The 27,102-nt window shown below is 44.3% G+C and overlaps 2 protein-coding genes across 2 annotated transcripts; one reads left to right on the forward strand and one right to left on the reverse strand.

Moving 5' to 3' along the window:
• The first annotated feature begins 56 nt into the window (after positions 1 to 56).
• On the forward strand, positions 57 to 2,600 carry mrps24 (mitochondrial ribosomal protein S24). Its single transcript, XM_020656305.3, has 4 exons — positions 57 to 202; positions 1,095 to 1,172; positions 1,299 to 1,410; positions 1,549 to 2,600. The coding sequence occupies exons 1-4, from the start codon at positions 161 to 163 to the stop codon at positions 1,830 to 1,832; spliced, it is 516 nt and encodes a 171-aa protein (XP_020511961.1). The 5' UTR covers positions 57 to 160; the 3' UTR covers positions 1,833 to 2,600.
• dmgdh (dimethylglycine dehydrogenase) lies at positions 2,363 to 25,305 on the reverse strand. The gene is made up of 16 exons (XM_020656299.3): positions 25,060 to 25,305; positions 24,578 to 24,746; positions 21,674 to 21,772; positions 21,413 to 21,577; positions 20,340 to 20,544; positions 12,011 to 12,259; positions 11,372 to 11,570; positions 11,116 to 11,285; positions 10,855 to 11,008; positions 8,350 to 8,515; positions 8,056 to 8,186; positions 5,658 to 5,875; positions 5,425 to 5,582; positions 4,987 to 5,046; positions 4,309 to 4,443; positions 2,363 to 3,092 (listed from the first exon to the last, which is right to left on the reverse strand). The coding sequence occupies exons 1-16, from the start codon at positions 25,179 to 25,181 to the stop codon at positions 2,880 to 2,882; spliced, it is 2,613 nt and encodes an 870-aa protein (XP_020511955.1). The 5' UTR covers positions 25,182 to 25,305; the 3' UTR covers positions 2,363 to 2,879.
• Positions 25,306 to 27,102: the final 1,797 nt, after the last annotated feature.

Consider the following 27,102-nt stretch of genomic DNA (forward strand, 5'->3'; position numbering starts at 1 on the left):
GCCTCACTATTTTAAAATCAAAATATATTCATCAAATATGTCTTTCATCAAAAACTCGTGAGAACACTACATTAAATATTGAACAGCTGTTTTAACCACGACAATCACAAATGTCACCAGTTAACACGGTCACTCGTTTTAGCGTTACACCTGCAAAAACATGGCGGCGTCCTTGAGCAGCACAGGGACCGTGAGGCTACTAGTAAGTAAAATAACATTTTAGCTTGTATAATAATTCTATCAGGGTTTCTTGATATCATTAAATACTCGTTAATAAAGCTGTAAAGTCTGAGTGTGAAGTTTATTATGAAGTTTACATATTTCCCGTGTTTGATACGTTTCTCCTCTCAGCCTCCTGACTGATTATTATGTCTCAACCTTCATACAGTTGTTTAGCAGTTAGTGGTGAATTGCCGTGAAATGAAACTCATTTATGTGTTTGTTGTTGTACATGGTGCTTACAGGTCAGGCCCATTAGACAGAATTATGTTTCTAATAGGCTGCAATGTGTCACTACCGATTGATCACTCTGAAAACTATCAACAGGGGTTCCACAAGGTTCTGTGTTGGGACCCATGCTTTTTTGTATTTTTTTAGCTGAGACTGCACATTGAGCCACGCAAACCCAGAACAAGCATTTGACAAATAAGACGTGTTTTTCCCCATTCTGTCTCTCTCCCCCGTTTCTGACTCTGTCCACTAAAAAGAAAAAAGAATCTGTTGCTCTGAAGTTGCTGAACACAGAGTCTCACCGTCCCGACGGACAAGGCTTTACCTGCTGGAATCACCTAATTGAAATGTATTCTGTTTAACAATCCACCTCAGAACGCCTTCCTGAGGATTTAGGCTCACAGTTTGCTCTGTTGAGTCACCGCTCAAAGGCTGGCTCAGACCCCCTGCTGGGTCCCCCTGCTGGGTGGGTCCCCCTGCACAGCCCAACCCTCACCAATAGCTGCTTAAGATGCCTAGAATTGGATAAAATAATTCCTTAAAATTTAAGCTCATGTCTGTTCAAGTTTTACTGAAGCCTCAAACCCAGTTAAAGAATTCAGATGTGTTTAACTCTACTGCTGTTTCTACTGTTTTCTCTGCAGAGTTCGTTGGTCAGGTCCGGATCCTTGTGCAGCTCCTCTGGAAGCAGAGCACTCCATGTCACTGCGGCGTGCTGCAAGGTAAACGCTGTTAACAACAGGCCGTCTCAGACTGCATCAGTGATGTAGTAAGACCCTCTTAAGACTGAGAGACTTAGATTATTTTCATTTTCGTCGTTTTCTTTATTTTTTTTTCTCGTTTTCCAGAATCGAGCAGCTCGTGTCCGAGTCGGGAAAGGAGACAAACCTTTGACCTATGAGCAAGCACTTCCCCCTCATCACATCGGCCACCGCAAAGGATGGCTGTCACAACACACGAGTAAGAAAACCACTTTTATTTAAAGAGCAACTCAACGGTGTAAATGTGCACTTTTAACACATTTAACCCACAATCTCTGAGAGTTGTTTGTACAATAGGACTGCTCATCTTTATCGTCTCACTTAACTGTTCCATCAGGTAACCTCAAGGGAGAAGAGGGGGCAGCTGAACGCACCATCGAGGACGTCTTCTTGAGGCGCTTCATGTTCGGGACCTTCCACGGCTGCCTCGCCAACGAGATCGTGATCAAGAGACGCGGCAACGTGCTCATAGTGTGCGCTTTGATGTTACAGAAACTACCGCCGAACAAGTTTTATTTCTTAATCGGATATTCAGAGTCTCTGCTGTCACACTTTTACAAATGTCCGGTCAAGTTAGAGATTCAGACCCTGCAGGACAAAGCTGTGTACAAGTACCGCTGATGGAGACGTGGAGAAACGAAACATGTTTAATCAAATATGTCTGTATAGAAATGTGACTATGATGCGGTCTTATCTCTGCTGACTGTGATGTTATTAAATCTGCTTTGAGTTTAGTGGTTGGAAGAGAATAAAATCTTATTAACATTTTGAAATGTCCTTTTTTATTTGATCACTTCTATCTGAACCACTTCTCTTGACCGCTTCCATCGCTGCGACACCTGTTGACCTGATAACTGCTCTCATATCTGACAAACCGAGGGGCGTCCAAAACAGCCGTGTGGGGGCGTGTCTTAAAAGCGCCTACCTTCTCTGGTCCAAACAAATCCAGAGCATTCAGGAGCAGAATCTAAAGTTAGAAGGAGGACATACTGGCTGCTGCATTGTTGTCAGAGAAGCCAGCACTTCAACATAGCATGTTTCCTTAATGATCAGAGAGTAAGATACCTTTATCATCTCACTCTACACAGCTCACTCACTGGACCTTTAAGAATGATATAGGGCGTAGAAACACAAATATTAAATACCAGACAGTGAGTGCAATGCTTTATTAAGACAGTATTAATGTAAACCAATTTCATTACATGTTAGTTTTAGAAAATAACAATTTATAAAAGTGTCTTTGTACAAGTGTTGCCTTCGGGTTAACGATGAATCTGTTCAGAGTTCAGACGACTTGATGTAAACTGAAGCACCTCATTATTTTTAAACTCAAACACAAAAAAGAGTCGTTTCTGTTTCAAGAATCAAATTATTATTATTATTTTTTTTTACACAATGTTCACCTGTTTAACCATAAAAACATCGACATCCATTCATGGAATCACAGAAAGACGATTACTCATTTTAACACTGACGGACTTTGTGGTGCAGCTGCATCAAGTTCTTGTTTCCCTGTCGCTCAAAAACATTCATAAGATGCACTGAACTCCCTTTTTTTTAACTTCCTTCTTAAGAGACAGCAGGACGAGGAAGGTGTGTGCGTAACAGCTCATCGTCGTTCTTCAAATAAGACTTCAATGTGAATAATATTCTTCTTCTTCTCCGGGTTTAGGCCTTGCTCTTTGCCTTCTTCTGCAGCCGGGTCCGTGTGGGCTCGGTGAGGACTAACGGCTCCTGGACGACCATGGCGTTGTATTTCCTCCCCAGCAGCTCGACCTGGACCTTCTCACCCACGGAGCAGAGGTCCAGAGGCAGGTAGGCGAACGCCAGGCTCTGCTGGGTGCTGTAACTGTACGCTCCGGACGTCGTGTTTCCAACAACCTGAAGGGGGTTTAGACGGGGAGAGAGAGAATCATTGGTCACAGGAACTTTTTTTTTTTTTTTTTTTTTTTTAAGATTTATTTTTGGGCTTTTTGTGCCTTTAAAGTCTTTAAAGTCTTTATTTGTGATTTTTCACACTTAAATGTAGAAATCCAGTATATCCTCTGAAAATAACTCTGTGAGTCATGACTGTCTACAATGGGTGTAACACCCGAGTCCCACTGTCTGTGATGTTTTCAGAGTCCTATCTTCACTTTGTTTACATCGCCCGGACGGCCGGCTGACTCCTCCCCTCGCGTATAAAAGTTGTTTAATTGAGGGACTAGAGAAAAGAAGAATAACATACTGTACTCACTGCTTAACTGTGTTTCTAGATCACGCTCATTTCAGGTAAATTTACATGCAGTGTGAAGATACCAGCAGAATAAAGATCGCTAGCATTAGCATGCTAACACAACAATGCAGCGCGAGTTGTTTTGGTTTCATGCTGGAGCTCAAGGGCGACATCTGCTGGATCAAAAAATCACATATAAAGCCTTTAATGGAGAGACAGCACAGTGGATAGAGTCAGAAATCAGGGAGAGAGAGAGAGTAGGGAATGACCTGCAGGAAAGGAGCCACAGGTTGGATTTGAACCTGGGCCGCCCATCTGGAGGACTACAGCCTCCATACATGGGGCACACACACTAACCACTGCGCCACCAGCACCAGGAACTTACCGTCTGTTCCTAAGGTCGGAACTGAACTGGCGGAAACAGCGTTTAAGGGCGCACTTACATTAGACCCAGTTCAAGCACGACTGTAATAATTTCAGCTTCAGATATTTTTGGCTTGTTGTTTTTGGTGTTTGGTCGTCTTATTTTTTCTCTATTTTGATCTACTGGGCCATTTTTTCTGAGCTCTTTGACACAAAAGAAGAAATGACAAAAAATGAGTTTGAGGATGAGTCAGAGCACACTAATCAAACAAACTGGACTTTGGGGGTCAAACTACTCGGGCACAGTGTGCTAAGTGTGATAAACTAGTTCATATGGTCTGTTCAGCAGTTTGAGCAGCTCGTCTCGGCTGTAAATTAAAGCACCTTTTAAATATGTCAGCACTCGCTGCGGGGGTACTTTGGCTTCAATTCACTACGACGAAAAGTGCTCGTCCATTTGAATATATGCAGTCTCTGGTGAGAATAGAGACAACATAAGCACATAAAGGCATTTCTTACCTTGCCGTTATGCCAGACTGTCTCGTTACCCTCCGGGTCGATGTCGTCCGTATCGAGGGTGATGTAGGAGAGCTTCCTCCTCACGCCTTTCGCTTTGATCTCCTGGAGAGCTGCTTTGCCGATAAAGTCTGCCGGCTGAACAAACACAGACGTTATCAGGATGTATTCTTATATCAGAGAGACAGACATCTGTGACTGAGTCAGGTTGATCTGATCATTGTCACAGTCTTTGAGTCTTTTTGATTGATCGGAAGATGTGAAGACAAAAATATGAGATACAAGACATTACCGATAATGACTGTAGAATGAACAAAAACAAACAGAAACAAGAAGGACAGTCTGGTGGTTACCTATGGAGTTAGATCAGTCTCAATATTCACAAATGCACACAGAAGGATTCACAAATGTATTTCAATGCACACACAAATATTTACAGTTTTGTATAAATGTAATAGAAATCCACAAATATGTAAAGTGTTCAGTCTGCATTTACAAACTGTTTGTCATGTGTGTACCTCACTGTGTTTGTGTGTGGGATTTTTGAGACTCCCGTGCCGTGGTTAGATTCACAAATGCATTTTTTTCAGCAGGGAAATGTCTGTTGCCAATCAGATGTCTCCTTCCTATTCAGCCAATCATAACTCCAATATGGAGTTAGATCAGTCTCAATATTCATACCTTGTTCAGTTTGATGAAATAATCCAATCCGGCCTCCAGAGGGTTGGTGTCACAGTTCATCTGTAAAGATTTAAAGTTTGTGTTATTGACACTAAAGTGAGAAAAGGGAAGAAAACAGTTAGCCTGGCTCTTGTAGCTGCTTTCACACTTGCAGAAAACTCCTGATATTTCCAGGAGGAGCGTCATGCGTGAACACAGACAGCCATTGAATCTGATTTAATTTTTAAACGTCTCTAAACCAGATTTTAGTTTATGCTGATGTTGCTCAACATCTGTTGGATGTTTCTGCCGATACCAAAGACATGCAGCAAATATCCAGTTTTTTTTTTTTTTTTTTAGAGTTTTTTGCAGGTGTGAAAGAACTCTCTGTGTCATGTTATTATTCTTAAAAATAAACAAACTTTAAATTCAGTGAGTGTGTGTATCGTCGTGTGTCACCTCGGCTCCCCAGCCTCTGAAGCCCTTTTCCAGCCGGAGAGAGTTCATGGCGTAGGTCCCGAAGTTGTCGATCCCTTCGTCTTTTCCCGCCTCCATCATGGCCTGGTACACGGCGGCCATGTTTTTCTGCTCTATGTACAACTCCCAGCCGAGCTCACCTGAACACAGATACACAGAGACCTGCCTTTAAACACGGCAAACAAAGGGTTAAACTCTACAAACAGGTGCAGTACCTGTGTAGGAGATCCTGATGGCTTGGACAGGGACCCCCGCCAGCTGGATGGACTTGCAGTGGAGAAATTTGAACCCTGCGTCGCTCATGTCCTCGTCCGTCAGTTTCTGGAGAACCCTGCGGGAGTTCGGTCCTGCGATGCCGAGCACGCCTAAACCGTCCGTGACGTTGCTGATGTCGACGTCGTAGCCGCCGTTTGCTGCTTCGTCCTCAATCCACCTGAGTTCAAACCAAAGAAGAAAACGTTCAGCACGCGGAAATAAGATCGTTAAACGCATCATATTATCACGTCTGAGTGACTCTAAATTGTCCGTAGGTGTGAATGTGAGTGTGGCTGTTTGTCTGTCTCTATATGTCAGCCCTGTGATTGGCTGGTGACAAGGCCAGGGTGTGACCCCGCCTCTCGCCCAATGACAGCTGGGATCGGCTCCAGCTCTCTCTCTCCCTCTCTCTCTCTTCCTGACTCAACTGACCTGATCTCCATGAAGACGCATTAAAAGCAACAGTTGGACATGAAATGCATTTCAGCAAATAACTCTGAATGTTGACTTAGTTTAGATTATTCCCCGACAACAGACGCAGTACTTGATCCTTTCTGAATATCCACAGTTCAGTAGTCAGTACTTTTCAGTAGGAGTTTCAGTAGACTGAACTCTCGTGGTCACTCAGTGGTCATTTTTAGGGTCCACCTCAGTATACTGAACATTTCAGTATGGATACTAACTTCCTGGTTTCATGCAGTATTGAAGTATAATTGAATCAATTTTTAATCTAGAGTTAAAGTCCCGACTGAAATCACTACTTTAAATTAACAACAGAAAATAAAACAAATATCTGCATTATTATAAAACCTTTCTCCCTCTATTTAAATAATGATTTCACTATTTAAATAATGATTTAACTATTTAAATGTGTCTTTATTGGTTTATTTTATATTCTGTATATTACTGTCTTTCATTTGTTCTTTATGTACTGTATGTTATTTAGTTATTTAATCTTTTACTTGATTTACATTGTGATATTGTTTTTTGTTTACCTGACTGTATATGAGCATTACTCTTCTTGAATAAAGATAAACAAAAACAAAAAAAAATTAAATTGTCTGAGTGAATCAAACGAGGTAGGAACAAATATCTGCCTACTAAACAGTATACAGCACAGATAGTAGGTACTGACTACTGACAGATTAAAGAGGTACTTGGCAATTCGGATACAGCCCTTGTGTCTCAGGCTGATTTACCCTTCTGTAACTCTCCACTAGAGGTCGCCACATAGCTCGAGATTGTTCTGTTCCTGGGGAGAGTTTGTTTAAGAGAAGTGACTGAATGTGCTGCGTCCTGATTGGAGCACATGGAGGGGCGTCGAGTTAACAGCTGCAGGGAGGTTTTTGGTTACCGCTGTATGAAACAGACGGTGAGAGAGTTTCACTCTGCACAGCTCGAGTCTCACTTTGAGTCTGAGGGAGAGAACTGAAGAAATGCCTCAAATGCAGCTTTTCAGAAAGTATAACTCAATATTTTTGATGACTTTAATGTCATATGGTTTCATGTATAATAAGCTGTTGGCATGGTAACAGATGGAACAAAAAGTCCTGCTTCAGTCCTTTTCAAGCCTCCCAGGAGCCAGAGGGAATATTTTATCCAGTTTTGTCATCATGTCTTTAAAGTCTTTAAATGTGATTTTTCACACTTAAATGTAGAAATCAAGTATCTCCTCTGAAAATAACTCTGTGAGTCATGACTGTCTACAATGGGTGTAACACCCGAGTCCCACTGTCTGTGATGTTTTCAGAGTTTTCAGAGTCCTATCTTCACTTTGTTTACATCGCCGGGACGGCCGGCTGACTCCTCCCCTCGTGTATAAAAGTTGTTTAATTGAGGGACTAGAGAAAAGAAGAATAACATACTGTACTCACTGCTTAACTGTGTTTCTAGATCACGCTCATTTCAGGTAAATTTACATGCAGTGTGAAGATACCAGCATAATAAAGATCGCTAGCATTAGCATGCTAACACAACAATGCAGCGCAAGTTGTTTTGGTTTCATGCTGGAGCTCAAGGGCGACATCTGCTGGATCAAAAAATCACATATAAAGCCTTTAAAGATAGAGTCACTAGAAATGTTGGTAGCAGCTTAATGTTATTCAAACTTGGCCCCTCCTCCTGGGCTCATCGCCCCCTGCAGGACGCAGTGTGGACGTTTACTGCTTGTAGCTACACTGCAAGCTAACGCACGCTAGCACAAGCTAACCGCCGGTGTTGGTCACCTGCCTGTCCAACAGGAAGCAGAACTCAACCCTCGGTGTGAAGTGAAAACAGGATGAAAACAAAGCCGACCTTTAACAAACGATACTGAATAATATAATCCTGATCAACTCAAGTGTGCGTTGACCGTTTCACCTGAGGTCATGGCGCTCCGACCCGGAGCCTGTGATGAGCATGAACTCTCCCGGAGCCATCTGGGTGATGGTCACTTCAGCGAACACTCTCCCAGTGGGCGTCAACATGTGGCTGATATTAGTGAGGCCCACCTGAAAACACAAAGGTCAAAGTTTACAGAGGCAGAAGAGACGTCTGGGAGAACGCCTTCTAAAAGAGTGATGAAGAACTGTAAAGAGCTTTACGTCTGGTAAGCGTTGTTAACCATTTGACATGTTTCGGGCGTGGCGCTGACGGCCTGACGATGTTCTCTACCTTGGGCATGGTGTTGGCAAACAGGCGGTCCAGCAGCCTGTGGGAGTCCTTCCCCTTCACGGTGAATTTCCCAAACGGCGTCAGGTCGACCACCCCCACCTTCTCCATCACCAGCTTACACTCTCTGCCGACCGGCGCGAACCAGTTGGTGCGTTTGAAACTGGGCCTGATCACAACACAAAGACAATGGACGCTTTGTGTCCGAGTGTGAAAACAAACCTTTCCCAAACGCCGATCTTTAATAAGCTCGCTTTTTTATTGGTTTAATTACATAATGCCAAACTGATGTGAGAGCAGAAAGGGGAACATTGTTCTAACACGAGCGCTAACCGCTAACTGCTAACTGCTTAGTGGAGTGATTTGTTGGCGTGCGTCTGGCGCTTATGTCAGCAATAAGAAAGGTTCTGTCTGCAGTCCTCACAAAGCCCGACGTTGAAACTAGAGATGCACCGATTGTGAGAATCAGGGCTGATACAGATGTTTCTTTCATTACTTCTTTGAACAACAATCATTAAAAAAACCTCTTCTCTGAATTCGGCTGCTGACAGCTGTTCATGCCGCAGTCTTTGTCAACAAGCTGATACCGATGTTAACCAGTGCATCCCTCGCTGAAACTAGTTATTTTGTGATTTAAGCTGTGACTTTGTTTGGTTACCACGGAGACGCAAGGTTCGGGATCATTGATGGACAGCTTGCCTGAACAACACCCCCCCCCCCCCCACCCCCTTGCTCCCTATCCCTCTCCCCCTATCCCTTTCCAACCCAGTCTAGACCTGTGAAGGCTGTTTCGTCATGAGCCGGAGATCCAGCCGAAGATTTCTGCCTTTTAATAAGAACGTTTTTTTCTTACCACTGTAACTTTTGCTGCTTTGCTAAAGTGCTCATGATGGATAGGCCGGATCTTTGTAACATAACAATGAGTAAGGTCTTTTTACCTGCTTTTTGTAACATAACAATGAGTAAGGTCTTTTACCTGCTTTTTGTAACATAACAATGAGTAAGGTCTTTTACCTGCTTTTTGTAAAGTGTCTCCAGATAACACTTGTTATGAGTTGACACTATACAAAAAAAATTGATTGATTGAATTGATCTTAACTAGCAGAGCGTAACATCCAAATTAACCAAAATATTGACCCAGAAATAATGTTTACACTTCCTGCAGCCAATCAGTTAGCAGCGTCGACTTCATGCAGAGTTTAGTTCCAGTGTTTCCTCTCGTCGGCTGAAAATCACTTCTGCTAGCTGACGTTCATCCACAAACACAAAGTCTAATGTTTGTACGATATGACAAAGCGTTACGATAAGGAGCAGGCGGGCCAAACACTCGCCAAATCGTCTCAAGAGTTCTGTGACTGTGTGGATTTCAGAGGTCAAAAAGCTCCAACAACACTTGTAGCATGAGGATCAACTTCAGCCTTGGGGTCTAATTGGTTAATAAAGTTGATCTTCATACTTCAAGTGTTTCTGGAGCTTTTCACTCTTCATGCAGCTTGGACGTTGGATCCAGAAAGTCCTGCTCTGCTTCTCCTGTGTGGGTTTTTAAAAATCTCATAGTTTAGACTCAGAGAGTTTAGACTCCTGCACGCGTTGTGGTCTGACAGCATTCTCTCGTCGCTGTCAGCAGCTGTCCTGTTCTTTCACAGATGGGTGTCTGAATCTGCTGCTTAGAGGACGTGTGAAATGATCTGTGGGGCGCTCGTCTCTGCGCTGACAGAGGGAGGGAGCTCTGTTTGGGAACATTTGTTCTTTAGCGAGGAGTACGCTGCCCTCAAATATTTACTCTGAGCAGCCTGCTCCGCCTCCAGACGCCATCCTACCTTCTTTTTTTTTACATGCATTGGTAAGTGGCAGCTGAATACCCAGGAGCATGAACTTCATTGTCCTTTCTCTCCAGCGTAATGAGAGGTTCTGTTAGGCGGCTGTGGTAGAGCCAGTTAGAGAACACTCTGAATGTTTACTTCTCTAGACGACGGATCCTGTTCATGTCTCGAGGCGCTTTACAAAAAGCAGGTTAAAGACTTAACTGGAATAGGGGGAAGATGGAATAATATGCAGGAAGGATTTCTCCTTTGTGTTCCTCTCGTTCCTGTTGTCCACACTTCCTCCCCGCTGAGGTGGAGGTCGGAGCAGACCGTGCATGAACGAGGACGGCTGTGGTTTAGGGGACGACGCGGACCGATGGTGGTGGAGGCTGAGCGTCAGGGACGTCGGGTGGTGTAGTGACCGATCACCTCGCTGAAGGTTGGAGGAGCTCCATCTACTCGAGAGCGTTCACGATTTTAAAATGATTCTTTTTAAAAGTAATTTGCAACTTTCTAACCAGAACAACCAAACGTATGTCCAAGTATGAGCATAGAAATGCAACAGATAGAATGTACACTGCAGCCCGATGCTACAACCGCTCGGCTTAAACAGATCGAAGACACAATCGTCCTATCGCACACTCCTATTTAAAAACACTTTTGATGTCTTATTTCTTAAGTTTCTCCTGACTAGAAGCCTCACTTGTATCCAACTTCATCTCCAGGTTTGTAGAACCAGTGAGGTTGTTCCCAGCCGGCGTGAAAGCCCATGGACGCTTTGTCCTTCAGCAGTTCGTAAACGCCGCTCATCCGGCAGCTCGGTCGACCAGCAAAGCGCTCCTCCTTAGGGTACCCGACTGAAGAGACGAGTGAGAGACAGAGACAGGAAAGAGTTCAGTGACAGCAGACAAGAGAGAGGAGAGATTGGTGGGACACCCTTGTGATGGTCTCGTCCTCTTCTTACCCACATTGTTGAAGCCGTACGATTCTCGAGCTTTGGCACACATGAAAGGCACGTCCGCCCATTTGCCGTACCGGTTCGGGTCGCATTCGATCAGGTCGTAAGGAGGCTCGCCATTCCTGATCCAGTCGCTCAGGAACTTACCGATCCCGCCAGCGTGGATGACGCCGTACCTGAAGGAAAGTTCAAGCTTTAGGAGTTATCAAACTGCCTCAAATCAAAAAAGTGGATGTGTATCCGCTGAGGTGCTAATACGTACCCGAAGCCGATGGCGCACCAGTAGTTCCTCATTCCTTGGTGTGGTCCAACCATCGGCAGCAGGTCAGGGGTGTACGTGATTGGTCCAGACACCATGTTGATGATGTCAGCCGTCTTGAGCACGGGGATCATCTCCATCGCCATCTCCACGTGTTCCATGATCCTGTCGAGGTCCGACTCAAACAGCTCCTTACCAAAACCTTCAGCGAGCAGACAAGAGCAAGTTACAAACCATGACATCACGGCCAACATGGCCGCCATGGGAATCATGAGTCCCTCTGCACCTAAAGACCCAGCTCTTTCATGAATACCTACTAACTTAATGATGATGGTCTCCATATTATTGATGATGATGATGGTAATGAAGATGTTTTTTGTTTGATAACGACGACTTATAAGATGGTTTCTATACTGATTAGAGCTCTCAAGAACTGCCCTCAATGTTGTGCTTTGCCTCTGGTCACTTCCTGTCAGCACCTGTGTGTCCAATCAGACTCAAAGCTGATCGTTTGCTCTTACTGACATTGTTCCCTTTTTTCTAGATCCTTGCTTGTGTTGTTCTTACTCTCTGATGTACGTCGCTTTGGATAAAAGAGTCTGATAAGTGAATTGTAGAATGGTGCATTGACGTCTGACAGACCTGGAGGAACGCCCTCTCTGACCCAGGAGTCTTGGAGCACCATCTTCTCCATCTTTTCATACGGGCCAAACAGCAGGCCGTCTCTCTCCTGGCGCAGGTAGTAGGATCCCTCCAGATCCCTGATGACGGCCAGCTCCTTCTTCAGAGCCTTCACCTCCGGCACCGTCGCCGTCACCACGTACTGGTGATGCACCGGGATGGTGGGGTGGTCGAACCCGATCAACTTGCCCACCTCCCGCGCCCAGAAACCTTAAAAAAAAACACACAGCAGAGATTTTTTTGTTTTTTTTTGTTTTTAAATACTGGAAAGGGGGCGCTAATGCACCGTAAACGCTAGTTACCAACTGACTTTATAGAGAAGAAGAAGAAGACGACAAACAGCCAATCTTGTCGCAGGGATATAGGGCTGGCACTCGGGCTGTCATTTTTATTTGAAGTTCGAACATTCATGTGAGTCAATCAGCTCATCGGGGCGTCTGAAGTAATTTGCAGTCTGATCCAGCAGAGGGCGCTCTCAGCGTAACTCGACTGTTGCATGCTCTCTTGACCGCCGTAAATGAAGACAGAAATGTTGCGGCAAAAGCACCAGGGTACTGAATGTGTTTGAACGTACCGTGTCATATTCTAAATTTGTGAATTCTCAAAGTGTTAATTTTTTTTTTTTTTTAAAGTAGCAGCACTAGAAGGCGGGCTTACAGACGTTTGGAGTCGAGTGGAAACGTAGCCGAAATTAGCGTAAGCGAAGAAAACGCTGAGCCAAGAAAACATCGTTGACATTAAAAGGATGCTCAGCTGCAGGAGTTTGGAGATATTTTGGGATATTTACAGTCCGACAAAAAAACAGATTAACGAGCTCTGTAAACTGTGCCGGCTAAGACGAGCTAACACCGCAAACCTTTTCCACCATTTCAAACCCTATGACCCATTTGACCACAGCGAAGGAAAGAAATGAGCAGACGTCCCAAACGAGTGTTACCCTGAGCAAGCAGTGGGGTTAGTGTTAGTGTTTGCCAGCAGCAAACTGTCAAATCAGCATTTTCCAGCAACGTGCTTTAAAACAACAAAAAAGCAATGTTGAGAATGAGGGAATCAAGAAGCGTATCAGAGTGCGTGACCCCAGATAGGAGCGACCAGGCTGGAAACATTTTCACTTAATGCGCAGCAGCTTTGATCTGACAATAAAGAATTCTTAAACCACAATGAACCATCTGCTTTCTTCAACTTTCACTCAGGAGCAAAAATCAGCTTTTAAATCTGAAAGAAGAAAAGATTCAGCTTTTATTGAGTAGCATTCCCTCAGTGCTTCGTCTGCTCCCCCTCCCCTCTGTGCTCCTTCTTAAGCCACGCCCCCTCACTTACATCCAGAAGTGGACCTCAGCTCATCTCTGTCATTGTGTAGAAACTACGTCGTCTCATGTCTCATTCAGCGGTCAGTAAACTCTCAGTTTAAACTCCTAAAGTCATCGGTGACGCTCTTTGAGTGTGAGCTAGAGCACGCAAGAGGTAGAGAGCGAGCAGGGAGACAGGGAGGCATCTGATTGGTTCATCAGATTGGTACCTCGTGGCAGACATTGGTCAAAGTTTTTACAGACTTACAAACTGATACAGATGATGGATTCTCTTTGTTCCTTTTTCAGAGAACATGAGTTATTAATGTCTGCCAGGACCTAAAGACAATTTACACCAGAATCTGAAAAAGTGAATCTGGAGGAAATGACCAACCCTGACTTTAAGTCCCATCGCCCAGCCCTCTGTTAGTGTTTCACTGTCCCTCGTGTCCGTCCAGCCTCCACACGTCTGTAACACCTCCGTCTTTTATTGGCCCTGTAACTCACTTTATGTCTCCTGGTGGGCTCACAAAATGTGATGAATGATTCTGTTTGTGAGTGAGGAGTCACTCCCCCTGCGACGCCCCTCGGTCGCAGCAGTGAATCAGAACAGAACGTGTTGAATGTGGCGTTTTCCAACCTGAGGTCCAAAACAGGACGCTCTGTACCGAGCGAACGAACGTCCAATCAGAAGTCGAGTCAGAGACTGAAAACTCCTGACGAGAACTTAAACTACGAGAATCATGAAAAGAAAAGTGTTTTATTCAGTCTCAGTGAATCAACTCTATGATGAGACGGTTTTCATTTTTTGACACCAGCTCTCAACTCATTTTCCTCCAATGAGTAGAGAGCTTTTGCAGTAGCAGACGGCGGCCCGGAGAAAAAGCTCAGCGCCCAGTGCCTTTTTTTGGCCGGCCAAACCTAAAGCAGATCAGTCAGCCCCTCGCTCCATATCCAATCAGAGTCGTGATAACGGGCCGCTGTTATTATGAAGCTCATCATCCAGATGAAGTTGGAGGACAAGAATCCTCTGAGTCTCATAGTGAAGGATAAAAAAAAAAACGTACAGTACAAAGCAACGGAGCAGCATCCGTCATACAGTGGATGTTTTTAAAAGACTGTTGTCATGGTGACAAGACGCATGTGCAGCACTTTTTATTATAAAGGTGAACCATCGATTGGTCAAAGTGCTCCAGCGCTTCTCTACCCGGAAAACAAAATGCCAGGTGGGCACATGTGCAGTTTTTCTATCTTCTGAATGTTCAGAGACAAATTGGATGCGTAAGGCTGAGCAATTAACCGAGTTTTAATATCACCCAACGATCGAGGAAACAAGATGATCGAGGTTTAACAAGATCTTAAAATGTCCTGTGAGTGTACGGTCAGAACTAAGAAATGTATCGTCCCAGAATAACAAATGCAAACATGTAGAAACGAGCACAAACGCTCTGTGCCGAGGTAGAAACACATATTAAAAGAAGTTGCGTCGAGTTAGTCTGCATCATCCAAGAAGAAGTAGAAGAAAAGATTTGAAATCAGCTCAAAGATCCTCTGATCCCTGACAAGAATCCAGCACCTGCTCAGAAAATGGAACTGGTTCTTTGGGTGTCTGTACCTCTCTCTCTGTGTGTGTGTGTGTGTGTGGCGTTGCCCGCAGCCAAACCATCATGCGACACCTGTGAGACGCGTCTGTGAGAACAGTGGATAATGTTTTCTTTATAGCAGCAGGTCGCCTCAGGGATGAACAGTAAGGTACATGATGTAACAGTAGCTGCTTTTCTGAGTTTCACGAGAGATTTAAGGACATTAAAGAAAAGTCAGGGGACTGAGCCACGGCTTTAAAACACTGACACAGCTTTCTTTTAAAGCCCGAGGATCATAAAGACTCCGTCAGAGGAAGCAGGGACTTTTTTTCACCAACCACAGCCAAGATGTTGGACTTTATTTAACAGACTGTTCAAACATGCTCACTAAGGCGTTTACAAAACAACAATTTCAGCCAAAAACAGTCTGCCAGCTGCTCCACTTTGTTCACCATCTTGTCCTAAACTTTGTCGCAGGTCACATACAGCGGGTCGTTAGAAGCTGTCACACAAAACTGCATTTAAAGGTGACATATCCTCCTCCTCCTCTTCAGTGTAAATAAGTCTCAGAGCTCCTCAAAACATGTGTGTGAAGTTTCTTGTTCTAAATCCACTCTGATCCTGTATTTGATCATGTCTATAAACCCCTCTATTTCAGCCCTGCTCAGAACAGGCTGTTTCTGTGTCTGTACCTTTAAATATGTAAATGAGCTGTGTCTGACCACGCCCCCTCTCTGGAAGGGCTTGGGTGTCTCGGTGCTTTCTCCCTCCATGTCCTATTGTTTACGGTGAGAAGGCAGACTCAGAGGGCAGAACAAACACCTAGCTGTGGGAGGAGTCACCCACCTGGGGGAGGGGCTACTGCCCTTTGTGATGTCATGAAGGGAAAATCTCCAAACGGCCTGTTTGAGCACACGTTTTCTGAAAAGTGGAGCAGGCAGAAGACGGAGAGGATGGACTTTTCTCATCATTGGAGGGTTTGAAGACAGAACGGTTACAAAAAATTGTAAACGGTTACACGACGTCATCTTTTTTCGTGTACACGATTAACCGGTTTTGTTCTTGTTAATGCAAAAGAAAAAAAAGAAAAGTGGACTGCAGTTTAGTTATACAACCAATGGAGGGTGCGGCTGCATCATTGCCGCCACTCAAAGTTGTCAGACAGTTGTGCTTTATAAAGTAGGCTATATAAGTAACACAGAAAACTTGCCATAGATACCTGTATGTATTTATTTTAGGCCTATAACAAGGCTATGCTAAAACAACTACCATGATGAGTATGAAAGCCAAATGTCCCTTACCCGCCGAGTTGAATCCCCCGGGCAGACTCCACTCGTTTACCTCTCAACGGTTTCACGCCCTCTTGAACTCTCTCTTCAAAGTTCTTTTCAACTTTCCCTTAAAGTACTTGTCGACTATCGGTCTCGTGCCAGTATTTAGCCTTAAACGGAGTTTACCACCCGCTTTGGGCTGCATTCCCAAACAGCCCGACTCCGAGAAGACCGGACCCCGGCGCGACAGGGGCCGTTACCGGCCTCACACCGTCCACGGGCTGAGCCTCAATCAGAAGGACTCAGGCCCCCGATCACTAAGTCAAATGTACACCACACAGTGTACATTCTCATTTTTTCAAAAAACCTCCACGCCGCACTTCGCTGAGTAGTCTTGGCTGCCATCGCAAGTCAAAATTGAAACTTACTTGTTATGTGACGTACTGCCTGGTGGTCAGTTATCCAATATTTATCAGGTGCATTTGTGAATAAATAGTATGTGTTATTTTTGATCAGAGATGATTGAATGCGTGTCTCTGAAACATTTTAAAATAATTTAAAAAAAATAAAATAAAAAAACGGTTTTCGTTTACTGATTTTTCCTAAACGGTTATGATTTACTAACCGGTTACACGTGTACACGTGCACACCCCTACTAGGGACACAAGTTAAAAAAACATGGTGAAGTGGATTTTAGAGAATATGTGACCTTAAGAGAAAACAGCCAACGAGCTCTAAGTAGGTCATGTAAAACTTTACAAAGATCAACGTTGAACTTGTGCCAGCTCAGCTCCTGTGACCCGGGCTGTGATGCCAGAGACGTGAGACCAGTTGCTCTCAAGAGAATCTCTCATAAACACCGACGCACAATTATGAAATCTAAAGACCTCAAACCTGTTAAAGCTGGAGTGATAATGTGTTGAATTGTATGAAAGTTTGCAGCCATTTAACATTGAAAAAAAAAAAATCGATTTATATTCTGTACGTGCACCATGTGTGAACTATTTCAGATGGTGAGGAGGAGGGGGGCCATGATGTCTCAAACACACACACACACACACACACACACACACACACACACACACACACACACACACACACACACACACACACACACACACACACACACACACACACACACACACACACACACACACACACACACACACACACACACACACACACACACACACACACACACACACACACACACACACACACACGATAAGGTTTCAGGGAGTTGAGGCAGCAGCTGGGCGTCAGACAACATGTTTACCTCGATGTGTGCACAAAGGGCCGATTCACCGGGTTACCCCGGGGTGCTGATGACTGGAGTCAACAAGTTTACAGAAATAACAAAATCCTGTTTCACCCACCCTGCTCTGAGTCGGCTGGTTTCTCTCTTTATGGATAATACGCCATAAAGTCCAGAGCGCTTACATTCCAGCAGACATGACCTTTAACCTTGACGTAGGCTCTCTTAGGCTCCGCGGGATCATTGATTGGCAGAGGGGGTCCAGACGATGCCTCAGTTTGAGTTTCAACAAAGAGAATAGAAAAATGACAACTGGGAAGCGTTCAAGGGGGGGCGGCAGAGGAGAAGGCGAGGGATGAAGTATGCATAAAAAAGAAAAAGAGCCTAGAAAGAGCGCAGAGAAAGTTTTGCATGGTCGGTGTTATGTAAGCTATAAAAAAAAAAGCAGCTTGTGGGGAACGGATCGGTGCACGATGCATTTCTTAAAGTGCTGAGGTTGCTGATGTTTTTTTTTTTGGGGGGGAGTGGATTTCTTCATGTGGGAGGAGATCTCAGCTTGTGGGTATCTCATGAGAGTCATTTCTGCAGCCCGCTAAAGAACCACAAACGATTTCAAAACTTTAAATCACACTGACAGACTCCACACACAGAGTAGAAGCACGTCTGTTGTTGCACACTTCGATTGGCCGGTTTAAATGGGACCAAATCAAGTTTCACTATCCGACTGTGGGAAATGATTAGTGCAAAGAAACACTGTGCAAAGATATCCATCAGTGAAACGGTTTGAGTTTGAGGATCCAAAAAACAATACGTTTTTAAAAAGTTAAGGATTTATTTTACATGCTCGCTGCCTTCAATGCGACATATTGCACAGCCTGACTTCATATTTTCTTTCGTCTTAAAAAGTGCAAAAGGGAGTTTTTTTTAAACAGGTAAAAAGGTAAAAAGCAGCTAACTGGAAAAGAAAAGTATGTCAGGAGGTGTGCATGTGCTGCTGCTTCAAGATTGGATGAAATGTGAACTGCTGGCCTGTTTGGATTGGCTGCCGGACACAGTGAAGGCAAAGGGCCAACATGACCCACGATAAAAACCAGCCTCAACCGGAGCACAGAATGTGCAAAATACTGAGCAGGAGGACGTGAATGAGCTGTAGGGAAACTTGTCCTGCAAAGTTTTCACCATGTTTAACACACTTCAGTGTTTGGGAGCGTGCAGGAACGTTTTGTGAATTACAGCAGCTGTCAAAGAACCGGTTGAAACGTGCAGAAATATCAGAATAAACTTTACAAGCCCTCGACTCAATTTGACCCGATTAGTTCTGCAGAAAAAAAAATAGGTGACGAAGGAATTATAAGCGTGATGACCCACATGTTACACAACTTCCTCTACAGAAGAGGAGAGACAGAGCAGCGGATTCCTGAACCTCCGCCAAACAAATAAGCAAAAAGAGAGTCAGAGACAGCCAATCAAATCCTCCCAGAACTGTAACGGCCCAGTTCAAACCTAAACCTCACTCTGTCTAGAGGTGATCGGGGGGGGGGGGGGGGGCAAAGGTCTGCTGATGCAGAGCGTCCACACAGATAACATTTATGGAGCAGTGACCGGGGATCCGCTTTAGTCTTAAATCAGCAAATATGAGGTGGAAAAACGCAGCAAGAGTTGTTAGATTTTGTTTTTACTTAAAAACGGCAAAATCAGAAGTTTAAGTCCCGAGCCTTGTAGGACGAATGATCAACATGTTCCACATCAATAAATCATAAAGTCTGTCCTGTGTAAATGTCTCTGAGTCCTGACTGTCTACAATGAGGGAGAAGCTCGAGTCCCGCTGGCTGTGTTGTTGTCAGAGCCGTGTTTACATGGACGGGACGGCCGGCTCCTCCCCTTGTGTATAAAAGCTGTTTTAGTCAAGAACTAGAGAGAAGAAGAAGAACATACTCACTGATTATTTGGATGTTAGTAAGAGTTTTTAGATCACGCTCATTCTGTGTCAATTTACATGAAATGTGAAGCTACGAGCTAACTAAAGAGCGCTAACATTAGCATGCTAACACAACAATGTGAAGCTACGAGCTAACTAAAGAGCGCTAACATTAGCATGCTAACACAACAATGTGAAGCTACGAGCTAACTAAAGAGCGCTAACATTAGCATGCTAACACAACAATGTGAAGCTACGAGCTAACTACAGAGCGCTAACATTAGCATGCTAACACAACGATGCAGGACACAGGTGATTGCAGCTCGAGCGAAGGACGATTTTGTTGGTGCAATTTAATGGTGCGTCCTAATTCATAACTCCTTGGTGATAAGACAAGGGGAGGGGGGTTGGAGGTGTGTCTCTGGAGGAGAGCGGAGGCTTCAGGATGGAGGAGGCGTGGCCAAACAGAAGTTTGTTTTGGTTTCATGCTGGTGCTCAAGGGCGACATCTACTGGATCAAAGAGTCGCTCATTGTTCCTTTAAAGCGATCAGGAAAGATTCAAACTTGAAATCAGGTTGTTCAAAAGAAGGTTTACATATTCAGACACGATCAGCTGATTCAATCCTGATTTTATAATCTTGGATATAAAACTTTCAGTTTGTGTCGTTCAAAAACTTTGGATAAGGATTGTAAAACTTTGATCCAAAATATCCGGATCCAGATCCCAGCAGAGGTCTGAGTCGGTCTGGATTACAACAGAAAGAATCAAGAAAACTCTGAGGACTCGAGACGTGTCGCACTAGGCGTGGTCGTTCATAAATCAGCGGGGTGCCTCGGAGCGGGGCTGCATGTGGATCTGAGCGACCACAAAACAAGAGGGCGATTCAAGTAAACGTCGAGCTACGCTAACAGAGAGGGGGGGTAAACCCTCCTACTTCATTTGATCGGCTGCTTTGGCAGGAAGGTGACAGACCTGTTGCGTTGACGATGCGGTTCGCCCGGATGGTTCCGTGCGGCGTCTGGACGTCCCACTTCCCGTCGGCGGTCGGGTTGAGGCCGGTGACGGGGGCCGGGTTGTAGATCTGAGCTCCGTACATACGAGCGCCAGCAGCCAGTGCCATGGTCAGAGAGTACGGGTCGATGTGACCGTCTCCTGGCGTGTACAGACCCGCCAACACCTGGACAAAAACACAAGAGGAACCTTTGAGTGAGGAGATCATAACCACCTCATGCACTCATACTCATGAACACTTTCAGGGCGAGTGACATGTGAATGGAAACCAACACATTTTGTCATAACCACCTCACCTCCACTTTTCCCGCCATAACGTTAGCATGAAGTAGTAGCTGTTAGCGGATTAAATTGACCCGCGGCGGGCAGGAGAGTGATTTTAAAACACATAATGAAGCTGCTCTTTTCTGCCTCTAAGTTAATTTCCAGCCGCTTGTTAAAGGGATACTTCACCATGGAACATGAATCTGTACTGACATTGGGTCATATATGTAGAAATGTGAAATACATTTTGAAGTTGGAGCCTTCTTGACCGAGAAAAGGCAGAAAGTGTCTTTTTGGCTCATGTGGAGGAAAGACAGGCGGTTAGCGGCGGTCAGCAGCGGCTAGCGGCGGTCAGCAGCTGCTAGCGAGCAGCGACGGCAAGCGGGCAGCGACGGCAAGCGGGCAGCGACGGCTAGCGGCCGCAGCAGCAAAAACACAAGACCGGCCTGTCAGCAGTAACCGTCTCGCCGCTATATTTATATTTTTTCTCCATTATCAGCTCTCTCCATAGAGCCTGTTAGCATAGCTTCCAAGCAATATGGCGGACGTTAAGTTTCTGATTCTGGGAGTGAGTTCCCACCCACTGATCTGTGATTGGTCTGTAGCTTCAGCTCCTTTTCAGACTCAGAAATACAAAGATTTCACATCTCAGGGGAAAATGAGGGCGGGATGCACGACCATTCAAAAACACTACCAGGTTTCTAATGAAACAAAGATTAATGCTAACGGGTGAAGTATCCCTTTAATAATGGTGATGTGTTCACACAGACCTTATTGACATCCAGCAGAGGGAAGAGTTCATGAACTTTCTCCGGTCCGATGAAGTACTGCTCCGTCACATGCCAGTGCGTGCGGGTCATCTGGTACTTCATCTCATCCACCCGAGCCGGAGTCGCAGCGATACGGACGCTGCCGGGTTGATGAAAGCCCACCGCCTGCCGAGCAAACACAGTAAAAGACACATTTACCACCATAAAATAAAAAGCACGACGTGTTCACATTTCAAGAAAAAGACGATCCGAGCGCCTCACCTGTCCTGTTTCAGCCTCCAGGCTCTCGTACAGTTTGATGCTGTCATAGTGGACTTTCTTCAGGTTGATGCCTGGATGGTAATACGTCGTCAAACCAGCCTGAAAAATACAGAATGGTAAAAGGACTTGAGCTAACTTAGTTCTTTTCTAGTCTTTCTACAATTCACTTAGCAGACTCTTTTATCCAAAGCGACGTACATCAGAGAGTAAGAACAACACAAGTAAGGATCTAGAAAAAAGGGAACAATGTGAGTAAGAGCAAACGATCAGCTTTGAGTCTGATTGGACACACAGGTGCTGACAGGAAGTGACCAGAGGCAAAGCACAACATTGAGGGCAGTTCTTGAGAGCTCTAATCAGTATAGAAACCATCTTATAAGTCGTCGTTATCAAACAAAAACCATCGTCATTACCATCATCATCATCAATAATATGGAGACCATCATCATTAAGTTAGTAGGTATTCATGAAAGAGCTGGGTCTTTAGCTTTTTCTTAAAGGTGCAGAGGGACTCTGCAGATCGAAAGGAGTTTGGAAGTTCATTCCACCACCGGGGGGCGACAGAGGAGAAGAGTCTAGTCAGAGACTTAGGACCCTGTTGCCACCTCAGGTCTTCTGACTACTCAAAGCTCTTTTCACACCGCAGGTCACACCTACACATTCACACCCTGATGGTAGAGGCCGCTGTGTGAAGAGTCCGTCAGTATTATCCATTCATGACGACAAAGCAGCAGGAGCAACTTGGGGTTAAGTGTCTTGCCCAAGGACATATCTGCAGGAGCTGGGGATCGAACCCCCGACCATGCAGTTAGGAGACGACCGACTCTACCACTAAGCCACAGCCGCCCAGAACAAAAGATCATAGACGAGTAGAAAATAAACAATAGAAGACTGAACTGACAAAAATTAAATCTGATTTGATAAAATGGACTTTGTACTAAAGACTTTTTAGAGTTGCTTTTTCAATGGATCATCAGACGTAGACAGATTAGGAAATATTTGTTTTAGTTTGGTCTGAGATGCTTTATTGAATGAGGAGAAACGCTCATGGATGTTTTGTAGGATGGATAAGGCGTTGGGAGGCGGAGCCCCGTTCACTCCTATGACAGCTACTCAGTGGTCATAGAGTCAGTGTGTAAAAGTACCCGGATCTTCTTCCTCACTGGGCCGACAAAGTATCTTAGAATTTTTCTTTTAATGCATTTATGTAAAGGCTGCTGGGATAGCCCCTCCCCCCTCCACCCATGTGTAAGAAGAGTAACTGAGTGAGAGTAAGTGGGCCCTCTGACACTTCGAACATGTATTTATAGCTGCACAGCGGAGCGCCTGTTTGTCAATGAGTGACAGGGAAGTGGGTCAAGACCTGAGATGGCTTTCAATCATGGAACAGAAAACAGACCGAAGAACGTAGACGCTGCTGAAGATGAGGCTGTGAACGCACTCACTGGATTTTAAAAACACCTGCAGATGTTTGATTCTGTGTCAGGCGCTTAGAAGTTAGTTTCTTTATTAAGGAAAGAGAGAGAGAGAGGGAGAGAGGGAGGGAGAAAGAGAGAGAGAGAGAGAGGGAGAGGGAGAGAGAGAGACAGAGAGCGAGAGAGACAGAGAGAGGGAGAGAGAGAGAGGGAGAGAGAGGGGAATGGCGTGCAGGAAAGGAGCCACAGGCCAGATTCGAACCCAGGCCGCCTGCTTGGAGGACAACAGCCTCCGTACATGAGGCGCACAGACTAACCACTAGGCCACCATCGCCCCTGACTCGTCTTTTTTGACAAAACAATTTCAGTTTTAAAGCTGCTGACTCCAGGACAAGATTCATTTACATTGTTTTTATTTTTTCTGCAAAATTTACTTGAATAAAAGTAAATATTCAGCACATGAAGCGGCAGACGTTACCATGACTACAGAGGAAAGCAGAAGTTATTTATTGTAACCTAGCAACAATAAGGGACATGGGCGCAGCAAACAGTCAAACCCGTGAATGGACACAGAGCTCAGGTAAATACTGCAAAAAAGGAAAAGTAATTTTTTTTAAGTCTAAAACAGCTCGAGCCTCTGAAGTCTGAGAATCTGCTGCTTCTCTTTCTCTGGATTCAAATTTCAGGATTAGGATAATTAGATCTGAGGATTAGGATAGGTAACGTCATTTCTTTGCAGAATATTCTCCCGTCAGAGACTCTAGATCATGACAGTTTGCTGCTCTTCTTTCTGTCTTTTCTTCAACAAGATATTGCCTTATTTAGTTTTTGGACGAACAAAACAAGAAATTTAAAAGTGTCACTGTCAGCAAATTTTAAAAGGCCTCAACAATTAACGGAGAAAGTTATGTACAGATTATTAATACGTTTTGATGTAGCCTTGTTCTTTTAGTGAGAGAAACCTGAATGTATTTGGATTATGATTAATCTCTAAATTTAAATAATTAATCACTGTTAATCACATTTTTACTCGTGTTTAAAATTCAAATGTTTTGCTTTTAAACATAGTTATTGTGAGGCTTTTATTTTGAAATCTTGTACTGTCTTAAACTGAGAGTGCTTTACTTGCTGCTTAATGTGCTTTAACCGGGGCGCACGGTGTGGTCAGTACGCACGCCCGATGTACAGAGACTAGAGTCCTCGAGGCAGAGTCTCTCGCTCTCGCTCTCGCTCTCTCTCTCTCTCTCTCTCTCTCTCTCTCTCTCTCTCTCGCTCTCGCTCTCGCTCTCGCTCTCGCTCTCGCTCTCGCTCTCTCTCTCTCTCTCTCTCTCTCAGCCCAAAAAGAATAAGTAAATATGTTTAAACTGTGGCTGAAAAAAGGGAATGTTTAAATGTGTTGTGCAAGGTGACCTTTTGACCCCAGGAACCAGCAGGGGTCTTTTTAAAATAAAACAAATAGATTTCTACAAGCACACTTTGTGGGACGTACAGCGTGCCAGGTGGATCCAGCAGTCAGCTCGGACTTCTCCAGCAGAACCACATCCTTCATGCCACCTTTGGCCAGGTGATAGGCCAAGCTGACCCCCACACATCCCCCTCCGATGATGACGGTTTCTGCTGTGTCCTTCCACCTTTTGCCCAGAACTGTGGATGCATCACTAAAGTGGAAAAAAAAAACAACAACACAAGTAACAGGTGATTGAATACCACATGTCACAGCTGTGATCCTCAGCTGTGTGTTTACAAAAGTGGCTTGAAAATATCTGCAACCAGAGAAGTTGTCTCCATGTTGACCATGTGTGAACTCCTGCAGAGTCACCAGAACTACTTTCAAAGTTGTGCACAGATTATTGCATGCAGCTGTGCAGTTTTTTGTGCGCGGATTAGAAGAAGTGGATGTCTGATTTAGGGTCTCCTATATCGAAAATCTCCGACATAAGCTGATAATGTTTAATGGAGCTCATGACTCACCTCTCCTCGGCTCGTTTCCTGGAGGTGCAGCTGATTGTCCTCAAAGGAAGCCGAGCGATGCCTCGACAGGCGGACAGATCCCTCCGCACATGAGCGGTAATTAAGTTTAATATCCGCGACATGTCTGAGGAAATATCTTTAAAAAAAAACTAAGTCTACATGTAACTCAAAGTGTAACCTGCCCCCCCTCTCTCTCTCTCTGGACCCCTGCACTGTCGTGTGTAGTTACAAATATCCCTCTTCTGCACTGACAGCCGTGTTGACCCGCCCACAGTTTGAGGATCGAGTCAGGACGATCAACAGGGAGTCAGGTTAACTCTTTGAGTGCCACAACAACCGGAAGTACAGGTCACACAATCCCAGGACACACACCTGTCAGTGGTTTAGATGTTTAAGATTCCTTTATGCATTTATAGAAAGATAAATTCAAAGAAAGCTCATCGGGTTTGTTTCTGCCTACAGCAGGGATGATCAACGTTGGTCACAGCAGGGGGCCACATTCATTTACTTCTCACTGCGAGAGTGAGATTACAGTCAATTATGTCTCAAATTTAACTCAACATATACCAGTGATCAAATATTATTATGGACATATTTCTGATTTTGTCATGTTTTCTTCATGGTTCCAATTAATTGATATGTAAAAATTCACCTGAGGGCCACGTTGAGGGTTGATGGAGGCCACATGTGGCCCCCAGGCCACCAGTTGCCCACCCCTGGCCTACAGCTTTATCACTTTGGTTGGTTAGCATACTAAAGTTAGCTAATTAGAGCTAAGCTAAATGTGCAATTTTTTTGTTGAGTTTAATTTAAAGAACATACATTAAAACATTTGTCATGTTTCTTTCTGGAATCCAACAAGTGTTCATTTGCGTCTATCTCGATTATCTTGGTTGGTTAGCATGCTAAAGTTAGCTAATAAAAGCTAAGCTAATGGTGCAGGTTTTTTTTGTGAGTTCTCGATCGTGTTTCTTCCTGTAATCCAAGAAATGTTTATTATGTTTACCTCAAGCAAGACTATTAAAAGGACAGTTCAGTATTATTGAATTGGGGTTGTGTGAGGTCCCAGTCAATAGTAAGTCGCCTATATTATTCTCGTGAAGAATAGCCTAACTCTTAATCTCCAACAGATCAAACCCAAAGTTCTATAAAATTCACCCCCCGTACAGTGTGTGATAAAAACATGAGCAGACTCATGCTGCCTCCCCCCTGGGAGTCAATCAATCAATCAATTTTTATTTGTATAGCGTCAACTCATAACAAGTGTTATCTCGAGACACTTTATAAAGAGCAGGTAAAAGGCCTTACTCGTTGTTATGTTACAAAAAGCAGGTAAAAGACCTTACTCATTGTTATGTTACATAAAGCAGGTAAAAGACCTTACTCATTGTTATGTTACAAAAAGCAGGTAAAAGGCCTTACTCGTTGTTATGTTACAAAAAGCAGGTAAAAGACCTTACTCATTGTTATGTTACATAAAGCAGGTAAAAGACCTTACTCATTGTTATGTTACAAAAAGCAGGTAAAAGACCTTACTCATTGTTATGATACAAAGATCCGGCCTATCCATCATGAGCACTTTAGCAAAGCAGCAAAAGTTACAGTGGTAAGAAAAAAGCTGCCTGTGAAGTGAAGCCATGAGCACCAAACTCCTGCACGGGATCTCTGAACCAAATAGCATTAAATATTTGAGTTTGGACTGTTGACACCACCAGTAACATGTCTAAACACCTGCAAAACTATAATATTCTGTTTATTTATGTGACATGCATTAACAGTATTTTATTAAAGAGCTCATAGCAGTGCATGTTAGTAATACGACAGCTGCACATCTGCCTAGTTTTTCAGACTGGATCACATAACATGTGTACAAAAAAAGCCTCTGATAGATCCAGTCTGTGCAAAACGTTTATCTCTGAGTGGTCCTTGAGCCATTTATTGCAAAACAGACTCTGAGCTACCAGGAACAGCTGCGGCAGGTTTGAACTGGATGTTTATCTTCACAGCCGGTTTATACAAACACTGAAACACATGCATGCTGGG

Source organism: Labrus bergylta, chromosome 17 (genome assembly GCF_963930695.1).
Source record: "Labrus bergylta chromosome 17, fLabBer1.1, whole genome shotgun sequence".
Lineage (NCBI taxonomy): Eukaryota > Metazoa > Chordata > Actinopteri > Labriformes > Labridae > Labrus > Labrus bergylta.

Bases quoted from the DNA above. Each gene is read 5' to 3' on its own strand.
- mrps24 (XM_020656305.3), top strand. From the start codon at position 161: ATGGCGGCGTCCTTGAGCAGCACAGGGACCGTGAGGCTACTA. The intron at 203-1,094 runs GTAAGTAAAATA...TTTTCTCTGCAG, and splicing joins CAGGGACCGTGAGGCTACTA to AGTTCGTTGGTCAGGTCCGG. The intron at 1,173-1,298 runs GTAAACGCTGTT...CTCGTTTTCCAG, and splicing joins TCACTGCGGCGTGCTGCAAG to AATCGAGCAGCTCGTGTCCG.
- dmgdh (XM_020656299.3), bottom strand. From the start codon at position 25,181: ATGTCGCGGATATTAAACTTAATTACCGCTCATGTGCGGAGGGATCTG. The intron at 8,187-8,349 runs GTAGAGAACATC...TTGTGTTTTCAG, and splicing joins TTGCCAACACCATGCCCAAG to GTGGGCCTCACTAATATCAG. The intron at 5,047-5,424 runs GTGACACACGAC...AAATCTTTACAG, and splicing joins TCAGAGGCTGGGGAGCCGAG to ATGAACTGTGACACCAACCC.